At 39.1% G+C, this 12,297-nt stretch overlaps 1 protein-coding gene across 1 annotated transcript in view; it reads left to right on the top strand.

Moving 5' to 3' along the window:
* Positions 1-12,297, top strand: part of Itprid1 (ITPR interacting domain containing 1) — a 131,169-nt gene that overhangs the window by 61,863 nt on the left and 57,009 nt on the right. The window contains exons 8-9 of the mRNA XM_032905149.1: positions 4,429-5,003; positions 8,128-8,185. Of these exons, the coding sequence (XP_032761040.1) occupies positions 4,429-5,003; positions 8,128-8,185 (633 nt within the window). The remainder of the gene's footprint in view (positions 1-4,428; positions 5,004-8,127; positions 8,186-12,297) is intronic.

Here is a 12,297-nt window from a genome sequence, read left to right as displayed (position 1 = left end):
GCTAGTGATAGGCCTTGTCTTCGTCAATAGGATGCTTTTTTTTTTTTTATTTGCTTGTTTTTCAAGATAGGGCCTCACTTTGTAGCTCTGGCTATTCTGAAGGTCACCAAATATACCAGATTGTGCTCAAATGCATAGAAATCTGTCTGTCTTTGCCTCCCAAGGGCTGTAATTAAAGTCACGCACTGAGCTTGTGATGCTGGTTTGTAAGCCTGCAGGATATAAAAAAATCAAAGAATTATGAATGCCTTCATCTGTATTTCAAATTAAAGCTTGGGATGTCAGGCAATTTGCAGTTATGTTCTCTAGCAGTAGGTATTGAGAGGACAAGGTATGTAGTTGTGAGAGGGAAGACAAAATTGGAAGAGAGGACCCCAGAAGTTAGAGACCCCAGCTACACGGAACATCTGCCATGGAAAGCCATAGTCAATGAGCAGAACAAGACCAAGAGAGAGGCCACATGGGTTGGAAATAATAAAGCCAAAGCCATCCGGCTTTAACAACCCACTGTAGTTTCCATATTACCCATCTGTGCCCTGGATGCTGGCATTGAGCCACAGGATTTAAGGTTTTTCCTTTGGGGTTTCCGCCTTGCTTTGATCTCATCCTTTTGTTCTATGATTCTGTCTTTCCCTTTAGAATTCAGAACACTTTAGTTCATCACGTTTCAGAAATATAGAAACTATTTCTGATCTTACACGGTCTGACTCTTCAGAGGAGACTTTGAACTCGCACTTTTGAGCTGTTTACATTGTTAAGAATATAGAAACACTCGGAGATGGACCAATGTATTTATACATGAGTCATCTCTTAGTCACTTGAGGGCCAGGTGTTGAATGCAGTAATTTAATGAGAGGTCTGTGGGCAACGAGTTAGCAGGAGTGGATTTGTTATGGTTAACTTTGATTGTTAACTATATTGAGAAACAAGAAATTAGTAAAGGACACTTCTGGGTATGGCTCTATGCTTTCAGAAAGGATTAACTATGAAAGTGATGGGGAGACTGTGCCGAATGTGAGTAGCACCATCTGACAGTTTAATAAAAAATACGAACTTAAATAGAATACAGAATAGATTTATAGAATAGAATTGTATTAATAGGGGAATGTTACTGTCTGTCTTAAGTAGAGAAGCACCGCATTCCAGAAAATGGTAGTGAATGCAGAAAAGACTCTTGGCTGCACAAGGTGCTGAAAATAAGTGTCCAACCCTAAATAAAACAGAAAATGAAATTCCCTTTAAGGCTCATAGAACATTACCCAAATGAGTTAGAAAATATTGTAAGGACTTAGAAATGAAAAGAGAGAGTGCAAAAAGCCATTTTTTTGGGCAATACGTCGACATCGCAACCTTGAATTCATAGCTGCTAAAGATGCCTGCTATGACTATGTCTATATAAGAATGGGCCCCTCAACAGTCAGGTACTAAGAGAGGAGGAATTCAAAAGACCTCACCCTTAACCGCTAACTATTTGCTACTGATATATTCTGGAACAGAGGAAGTCACTGCCTTCAGTTGCATACCATTGGTGACTGCTCCAGGCTCCACGCCGATGCTCACATAGATAGCATTGGTTAATCTAAGCAAATCAAGTGTCACAGATCTGGAAAATAGATGTCTAGAGATGGGCCAAGGGATAGGGATGGAATATGGAATGGACAGGAATGATAGGAATGGGAAGATATAAAAGAGGGGAGGAGGATAGTAACCAGAATACAGAGGGAGAAAGTAACCAGAATATATTAAATATATGTATGAAATAGTCAAAGAACTACATTAATCAAAAAATATGGAAAAAAGAAAGCCCACTAGCTCGGGTATGCATATTCTCTGTCCTTCTTTTTTGTTTTTGTTGAGGAAGGCTGTTATACTATGCCACACCCTCTTCACTAGGATCAACTGGCACTTCTGAAAACCTAAATACAAATGAATCACCCCTCCTCTTTCTCCTGAAAGTTTTTCTTTCAAGTATTTGTTTATAGTAGTAAGAAATACAATCAATGGAATATCTTTGACCAACAATGTGTGCTTTTACCATTATTGAGTCATATAATCTTTTATTTGGATATTTTCTTTATTTACATTTCAGATGTTATCCCTTTCCAGGTTTCCCCTCCAGAAACCCACTATACCACCCCCCTCCCCTGCTTCTGTGAAGATGCTCCCACACCCACTCACCTCTCCCTCCCAACTCCCTACCTTGGCATTCCCCTACACTGGGGTACCCAGCCTTCAGCAGACTAAAGGCCTCTCCTCCCACTGATGTCCAGCAAGGCCATTCTCTGCTATGTATGTAGCTGGAGCCATGGATAGCTCTATGTGCACTCTTTGGTTGGTGGTTTAGTCCCTGGGAGCTCTAGGGTGTCTGGTTGGTTTACACTGTTGTTATTCCTATGGTGTTTTAAACCCCTTCAGCTCCTTCAGTCCTTTTACTAGCTCCTCCATTGGGGATCCTGTTCTTAGTCCAGTGATTGGCTGTGAGCACCTCTGTATTTGTCAGGCTCTGGCAGAGCCTCTCAGGAGATAGCTATATCAGGATCCTGTCAGCATGCACTTCTTGGCATCCACAATAGTGTCTGGGTTTGGTGACTATATGTGGGATGGATCCCTAGGTGTGATAGTCTCTGGATGGCCTTTCTCAGTCTCTTTTCCATACTTTGTCTCTATTTCCTCATGTGAGTATTTTTGTTCCCCCCTTCTAAGAAGGACTGAAGTATCCACATTTTGGTCTTCCTTCTTCTTGTGCTTCATGTGGTCTGTACATTGTATCTTGGATATTCTGAGCTTTTGGGCTAATATCCACTTATCAGTGAGTGCATGGCATGTGTGTTCTTTTGTGGCTGGGTTACCTCACTCAGAATGATATTTTCTAGTTCCATCCATTTGCCTAAGAATTTCATGAAGTCATTGTTTTTAATAGCTGAGTAGTACTCCATTGTATAAATGTACCACATTTGCTGTATCCAATCTTTATGCTATCATTAGGGGTTTGATGAATCCATACTATAAAAGTAAAATTTCTTGTTTTTCCCTCACCATAGCTTTATTATAACAATATAGAAAAAAACTACCTCCCCACATTTTACAAAATGACATCATATACCTAAATTATTTCTTACTTCACGAGGTCCCCTTCTAAATCTAATTAAGCCAGTACTTTTATATATTGTCATATTATTAAGAATATATATGACATATAAATGACATATATATATATATACATTTATTATGAAGAAAGACTAACACATTGAAAATATAATTGATTTTGAAAGCAAATGGGATTCTTCATTAATTGTTATTTGTTTTTGAAAGAATAAAAACAATAGAGTCTCTTTTAATAACTTTAATAGCCAATCTTTGTGTAACATTGCCTATTTATATGTTTGCTTTGATGTACATCCAGGTATGAGAAATTTGGAGACAGCCATAATTACCAAAGTTAAAAAATAAATTCATGACCATTTACTATGTTTGTCATGGAACTAAAAGCTGCATATGTATTAATTCATGCACAATGGGTTCAAACTTCCAGTGGTGGCTGACCTGGGGCTTGGAACCAGGTCTCTTGATTTCATATGCTATTCCACACTAGGGTAATGAATATGGTAGTCATGATGATGAGAGAAACACTGAATGAAGTCGTGGGAAGCAGACTTGGACAGCTTCCTGTAAAGAACCTGTGATATTGCTTTAGATATATTGCATCTAAATTTAGAAGAGATTGACGTTGGTACTTTTTCCACTAGGACAGCACTCTGCCACTGAGCCAAATCCTCACTCAGCCCTAGATCTTATCTTTTGACATTTTATAATACACATAAACATACAGAGTCACATATCTCTAGGGTTTTAAATGAAATAGCAGGTAACAATTATGTGTATATATGAACCTATGAAGTTATATGTATCCAATTCAGTTTAAAAGCTATCTGCTTTCCTTATGATGGTGCAACTTCTTGCTGGGTATGTGTTCCATGTTCAGAGAGAGGGACATGGCCGGGAAAACTTAACTTTTAACAGTCTTCCTCATCTTGGAAAAGCAAATTATCCATTCTTCAATTTGTTTTTCTTTTTTTTTAATTTAGTTATTTTTTAATTTTATTTTTACAGACCAGACTTTATCCCCCTTCTGGTCCACCCTCAGAGCGTTCCACATCCTTTTTTCTTACATTTTAATTTACGTGCTGTATGTGTGCCTGTGTACATGCCTGTATACCAAGACACACATATGGAGGCTAGAGGACAAATTTGGGAGTTGGTTTTCTAATTTTACCATGTTGATTCTAGGGATCAAATTAAAATCCTTGAAATTGACTACAGACAACTTTACCTGCTGAGTGATGATCGCCATTATTTAGTTCTTACTATGTTATTTACTGCATCAAAAAAGTACCTATTGTAAAACGTCTACGTTCCTATATTCTTCAGGTCGGTTCCGACAGTTGGAAATCCTGAATCATGTTACCAATGCCTTCTCATCTTTGCTGAATGGTGTTAATACCCTACAGAGCCAGGTTGAAGAAAAAGCTGAAAGACAGGTTATGCAAAATCCTTCATCAGGTGAAGTGAAAGAACATAAGAGAAAAATGAGCCAGGTTTTAGGAAGAGCTTCAAGACAGACCAGCAGGATGGATGGTGACCCGGCACTGTCAGAATCATTCAAGATGGAACATGAGATTTTGACTATGCCAACCAAGCCATGGGACCGTAGAGTGGAGCTACAGGTGGCTTCCATTAGCCATGATAGATGTCAAATGCTTCCTTCAACAGAACATGGTCCTGTCAAAGCCTGCAATGACTTGTCACCTTGTCCTCCTCCACAAGGTTTTCTGGACAAGCAGGGGCCTTGCTCATGCACACTGGCCAAGCAGTCTCCACATACCTGTTTGTCTGAGGGGTCATTTAGGAGGAGAACTTGGAAGGAGAAATGGATTCATATGGACAAACTCAAGAACTTGTCGCACATTGTTAGTAAAGGACCAGACTCCTTTGAAATGGAAGAGGTGAGTGCTGTAACTAGTGCTTTCCTCCTATTGGAAATGGCCCATGGCCACCGTATCTCTCTCTTCGCTTTCTTGACTTCATCGATACACTTGATCTCCCAACTTTTAGCATTTTACCTTATGGTTCTGTCTTAGGGTTTTATTGCTTTGAAGAGACACCATGACCAAGGCAACTCTTACAAAGAAAAGTGTCAACTGGGGCTGGCTTACAGTTTTAGAGGTTTAGTCCATTCTCCTCATGGCAAGAAGCATGGCAGCATGCAGGCAGACATAGTTCTGTAGGAGGAATGAGATCTAAACCTTAGTCTGCAAGTAGTAGAAAGAGAATGTCTCACTGAGCAGGGCTTGAGCCTATATGAACTCAAAGCTCTACTTCCACAGTGACATACTTCCTTTAGCAAGGCCACACTTCCTCCAACAAGGTCATACCTACTAACAGTGCCACTTCCTATGTCCAAGCACTTAAGTACATGAATCTATGGGGCCATACCTATTTACATTACCAGAGGTTCCAAATCTGATTTAGTCTGGGACAGTTAAAGTCATTTTAGTTGCTTCACACAGAACTAAACTAGTATGAAACCAACCTTCTCCTATTTTCTTAGTTACTTTTCTATTGCTGTGTTAAGATACCATGATGAAGGCAACTATAGGAGAAACAGTTCATTCAGAGGCTTACAGTTTGGGATGATAAGCCCATGACTATCATGGACAGGGAAGAGCACGGCAGCAGACAAGCAGTGATGAGAGCTTACATCCAGATCCACAGGAACTCTGCAGGGAAAGCTAACTGGAAATGGCCTAGATTTTTGATACAGCAAACCCAGCCGGAGTGTCACACCTCCTTCAACAAAGCCACACCTCTTAATCCTTCTCAAAGAGTTCCTACTACTGGGAATCAAACATTCAAACAAATATGCTTAGGGGATCATTCTCAAATACCCTATTGACCCACCTATTTTTTTCTTATTCCCAACTGAATTTGAGTAATCTCTTTGCTTTCACTCTATCTTTTACTAAGTATCTCAATGTGGTTTTTATAATCTACTTTCTATCCATAATTCACCTTCTTTAAGAAATCAGTTCAACCCAAAGTTTCCTTCTTTGTACTCAGAGCATGGAAACCTTGAGAAAAATTTGTGTATCAGTTGCCTCTTCTGTGCTGAACTCTTGATAGCATAAAAACCAAAGAAAGTGTTCAGACGTGCTTGCCAAAATGTGTCATGCAATATCCTTAATAAAACACTAAGAGTGCAGTGTGGGTTTGGAATTTGGGGAGTTAGTTTCCTTTATTTGCTTGTATCAGGATTTATTGATATTCATATATGGTAGCTGTGTTTTACCTGCATTCTCTAATTCTTCATTCTTACTTCTCTCATTCATATTAATATGTATTTTATTCTGATATCTCCTTTTGTATTTAGTTGATAAAATATATACATATATGTATATTTCCACTTATCTATGTATTGATAATGGAAAATAGGATGGGACTGAATTTATTGATAACTCTTATTTTACTTAATGCTATAGAAAACGCAGCCTAAGAGTGCATATTAAAAAGGAGCTAACATCAGGCTTAATGTCTATTCTCGACTGGCAATCTAAACATTTAATTATAAGAAATAAAATGTTTAAAATGGCAGATTTTTGAGGTATTTAAATGATAACCAGTATTCATAAATAATCTGAACAATAGAGTTTTAACTAGGGTTGGCAAAATTTCCCCTTGCAGACAATCTATCCTGGTTTTCTTCAGTCCTATTAAATGCTGCTTTTGTCTGTATTTGGCTTGACTATCAAAACTATAGTCCCAACAAAAATTATACACAGATTTCTAATGCAAAGGGCAACATATTCCATGTTTAATTCTACTAAGTAGAATTGAATCAGTTTCTTTCTTTTTACATTACCCAGCATGTTAAATGAATTTTGTGCTTATGAAATTCATGCAGTTATGCTATGACAGATGCTTCTTTATGTTGGTGATCAATAATCTTTATCCTTCCTTCCTTTATGAACGGACCATGTTTTACAGAAAGTACATGTGAGGCCAACAGTATGGCATCTTTATTGGATGCAGACAGCTTCTTTATTTAATTTTTACTGATTTTTAAAACTAATAACAATGGATTAGGTAGGAAGCCTAGGGATATACCTGGCATTTATTTTAAATTGTTGCACACTTTTCTTTCATTATTTTTTTCTAATTGAAAAAAATGTGCTTTGCATTATACCCAATGGATTTTTCTTCAGGATAATGATGTGGGGAGAGAACTTTCTCATTACATTTAAAAATGTGATGAAGCACGTTGGTTTGATCACGGAAACCAACAAAAGGAATGCTGGGAAGTGCATCTTATCAGCTCTCAGTATCAGTACTACTCCGTTCAAATTCCTGAGTGAAAAGTTTGCCTTTATGACTATAGCCAGAAAAATGAGCTAAACCTAAATCCTACCAATAAATAGTCCAAAATGTCAATGGTAACTGTATCCAACTTAGGAAGCATTTTACAGCAAGCAGTGTTGCCACTTAAAGGTGGTAGTTGCTGCTTCGTTTTAGCAATAGCTTGGCCAGCATTCATAGAATATTATTTATTACTTTCCAAAATATTTCAAAAATAAATCTCTCTCTCTCTCTCTCTCTCTCTCTCTCTCTCTCTCTCTCTCTCTGTATGTGTGTGTGTGTGTGGGTGTGTGTGTGTGTGTGTGTGTGTGTATGGTGTGTGAAGGAATATGTAGCAGCTGTATTATCTGCATTACTGTGTATAAGCTTATCAAGCAATACTTAGCTAGCTAGCTTTCTCACATATATTTAACAATCTTCAGAGGCAAAAGGAGTTCTATTGCACAACTCCTAGAAAGAAGATTTGATCCTCTTGTCCAGAAGTGACTCTCCCTTTCACTAAATTCTTTTAATTTGTTGTCTTTGTTGTGGATATCTCATGCCTCCTCCTCCATCTCCTCCTCCTCATTCTCTTCCCAGGAGTCCATAATCTATTGCCGTCAAGTCATGTTTATCCCTCTGGATCGTTATCAGTAGATAATTATTGATTATTAGTTAAATAAAATGAATGTGTCATGAAAATATTTCTAGTGAAATTGATGAATTTTGTCATCTTAGGTCCAGAGCTTTGAAGAAGACACTGGAAACCCTCTTACCCTGACATCAGGAATTGTAGGTAAGAATTCAATAATAGGTATGATTTCATCAATGATCATTTAGAGAAAGAATGAAATACCCAATACTTGGCTCAGTTAAAATATAATTCATCATGTCCATGAATTCTGATAGATTTCTGTATCATCTGAGTTGCAATGTAAATATGTGTGTAAATTTTAAAATACGTCTCAGGAAAATATTCACAATGTGGTTATTGTGAGGGTTGTCGTCTCTGTAAGCCATGTGTAGGAGAATGGATTTGTCATCTGAGACCAAGTGGGTGCTTTCCTCCTCTGACTGCCTGGTGCTGGTTGTTGAACAAGTCATGCCATTTTGCAGGGCTCAGTTTTTCCATAAATAATAAAGAAATCAATGCAAATAATTTTTATGCTCCCTACTAACGCTTGCATTTCAAATTTTTTTTCTAACCTCATGTCAGACTCTTTGTGGACAGAAGTTGCCAGGGTGCAGCTTTCCTGGTCTCCTCTTGGGTTGTACATTCTAGAATACAGAGTGAGCCCTGCTTTGTCCCTGCTTCTCATCCCCCCAGTTACAGCACTCACAGCTGCCATGATCCTTCAGCGAAGCTGGAAGCAGGCAGAGATTAGTCAAGCAAAATAGAGCAGATGAAGGTAGTGTGTTTCCTGGAAGAAAATATGCAAATTTTAAATTTAATTTAGTGTGGTGTCAAACACATCTTTTCCATTACAAAGTGTATGTATGGGTCTCATTTTGCTAAATGCTGTTTAGAAATTATGCATTAGTAATTATAGGGTCCTGCTGATTACATAAATTGTTATCCTGCTCTTCAAGTAATTACCACATAACCTGCACTGAGGTTTATAAGACAAAAATAAGCATCTGTTTTCCATCTAATTGAATGCTTCTCAATGAAGCTGGAGGTCCCCTTGTCAAAAGGAACTGCCTTCCTTGACATTCAATTAGGAGGTCTACTAATATCACATAAGCCATCCCAATTATTCCAAAAAGATTATGTGGGAAGTCGGGCAAATTAGGAGACTAAAGTGAGAGAGGTGGTAGTTTGCCTAATAAGAAAAATCTGGACAAGTTGGATTCTTCTCTCTCTCTCTCTCTCTCTCTCTCTCTCTCTCTCTCTCTCTCTCTCTCTGTGTGTGTGTGTGTGTGTGTGTGTCTGTCTGTCTGTCTCTCTCGATGTGTGTGTGTGTCTGTCTGTCTGTATATCTGTCATTTTCTTTAATTTTCAAAAATAGTGTTTTGCCAAAGTAACACATGTCTGTAATCACAGCATGCAGAAGGCAGGAGGATGGCAAGTTTGAGGCTAGCTTGGGATACCCTGTTTCAAAACAACTGAATAAAAATACGACTGAAATAAGAGTCAAGTAAATTGAGTAAAAGGTATCCTGTATCACACATATATGTACATTTTAAAATTAATTAACTCCTCTACATCCCAAATACTGCTCCCTGTGTGGGTCCCTCCCTCACAGAGTCCCTCTCCCCATCCTTCTCTCTTCTTCTCTGAGAGGGTGAGACCCCTCCCTTGGGATCCCTCCACCCTGACAATCAAGTTTCTCCCAGATCAGGTGCATCCTTTCTCACTGATGTGCCCTGTGAGGCCTCGTTCCAGCCTTTGTACATTCTTTGGTTAGTGGCTCGGATTCTGAGAGCTCCCAAGGGTCCAGGTTTGTTGACTCTGTTGGTCTTCCTGTGGAATTCCCATCTGGGCCTTCAATCCTTCTCCCCAACTCCTTCATAACTGTCACCCACCTCCATGCTATGTTTGGTTGTAGAACAGAAACTGCATCTATTTCTGTCCACTGGTGGGTAGTACCTCTCAGAGGACAGTTATTCCAGGATCCTCCAGCATAACAGAGTATCAGTAATAGGTCATTGGTGCTTGCCCATGGGATGGGTTTCGAACTGGTTATTGGTTAGTCTTTCCTGTGGACTTTGCTCCATCCCTGCATTTTTGTTTTTAGTGGGTGTGTTGGCAACCCTATCCTTCCAAGTCTTTCCTGGCTACAGAAGATGGTCTCTTCAGGTTTCATATCCCTACTCTAAGGTATCTCAAATAAGGTCGTCTGCATTGACTCCTGGGAGCCTCTCCTATCCCAGGTCTCTGGGATTTCCTGGATATTCCCAACTCTCAGGCAAATGCAGATTTCCATTCATTCTTCTGGCACACAGGACCTCTCCGGTCTCTCCCGAACTGATTCTGCCTCCCCGTTTCCCTCCCCTTCTTCGTTCTCCTCCCAGTTCTCTCCCTCCCATCAGCCACCTATGACTATTTTGTTTCCCCTTCTAATGTGATTCAAGCACTCTTGCTTGGGTCTTTCTTCCCATTTAACTTATTTGGGTCAGTGAGTTATATCATGGGTATTATGTTCTTTATGGCTAATATCCACTTATCAGTGAGTACATGTCATATGTCATGCATGTCCTTTTAGATCTGAGCAGGATATTTTCTAGTTCCATCTATTTGTCTGCAAAATTCATGATGTTCTTGTTTTTCTACCTGTAAAATATCCCATTTTGTAAATGAGTCAAATTTTCTGTATCCATTCTTCAGTTGAGGGACATCTTGGCTGTTTCCAGTTTCTGGTTGTTACAAATAAAGATGCGATGAACATCGTGGGGGACATGTTGTTGGGAGATGGTGGGGCATCTTTTGGGTATATGCTAAGGAGTGATATAGCTGGATTTCAGGAAGAAACATTTCCAATAATCTGAGAAACCATTAGAATGATTTCCAGAGTGGCTGTACAAGTTTGCATTCCCATCGGCAATGGAGGAGTGTTCTTCTTTCTCCACATTCTCACCAACATGTGCTGTCACTTGAGGTTTTGACCTTAGCCATTCTGACTGGTGTAAGGTAGAATCTCAGGGTCGTTTTGATTTGCATTTCCCTTATGACTAAGGATGTTGAGCATTTTTAAGTGCTTCTCAGCCATTCAAGATTCCTCTGTTGGTAATTCTCTATTTTGTGCCCCATTTTTAAATTGGGTTATTTGGTGTGTTGGAGTTTAACTTCTTGAGTTCTTTATATAATTTGTATACTAGCCCTTTGTCAGATGTAGAATTAGTTTTTTCCCAATCTGTAGGCAGTCATTTTGTGCTATTGACATGGTCTTTTTCCTTACAGAAGCTTTTTAGTTTCATGAGGTTCCATTTATTAATTCTTGATCTTAGGGCCTGAGCCACTGGTGTTCTGTTCAGGAAATTGTCTCCTGTACCAATGCATTCGAGACTCTTCCATGCTTTCTCTTCAGGTAGGTTAGGATATCTAGGGCTTGCAGTTGTAGAAGAGCTGAGTACCGATGGTGCCATATTATCTTGGTTTCTCTTGATTATTTTCTTGTGCTTGCCTTTTGCCATTTAGTTGTCTCTGGTGTTAGTAGCTGTGAGTGTCCTGCCTTGGAGTAAGTCTCCCAGGTGACAGCTGTATGTCTGGAATTTGAGCAGGTCTCCTGGGAGGCAGGTAGTGCTGTGGGGTGGGATGCAGTGCAGTACGCGCTGATCTGCTACCCCTACAGATGCTGGCATAAAGTGGAAAGAAGATGGCTATACATACATTTTTGATGCACAATTCTAAAGATGATGTCACCTAAAAGATGAAAGTACATGAGTTTCTTCCCTGTCAGCAGACTATGGCTGGGTAGTTTTAGTATACTACTAGCAGATTTGTAATCCCTTCACTGCTTCCTGGATCTAGACATGTCTGATCTTGGAGTTGTTCCTTTGAGAACTCAGTCTCACGCTGCATAAAGGTGTCTCATATGGACATCTTGGTAGACATCCTTGAATAAACTTCCATATGAGTAAGCCATTCTTGGCACCAAACCTAGTCAACTTTTGAGATGACTCCAGCCCAGAATAAAATGGCAACTCTACAGCCTAGTAAGCCAGCCCACAAAGCAGTGGGAAGTAGTTGTTTAAAGTTATATATTACACACAAATAGTGATCCAAATGTTAGCAAAAAGTATAACTATTTAGTGCATGAAGTTGAACAAAGTGACTGTTTTACAGGAGATGAAGAGCAAAACTATAAATACTGTATTTTTGCTTAACCTCTCAAAAGTTAATGCTGGAATGACAAGGTAAACAAGGAAGGATATATATATATATATATATATATATATATATATATG

This window comes from Rattus rattus, chromosome 6 (genome assembly GCF_011064425.1).
Source record: "Rattus rattus isolate New Zealand chromosome 6, Rrattus_CSIRO_v1, whole genome shotgun sequence".
Classification (NCBI taxonomy): domain Eukaryota; kingdom Metazoa; phylum Chordata; class Mammalia; order Rodentia; family Muridae; genus Rattus; species Rattus rattus.
This window is presented reverse-complemented; position numbering and strand designations above follow the sequence as displayed.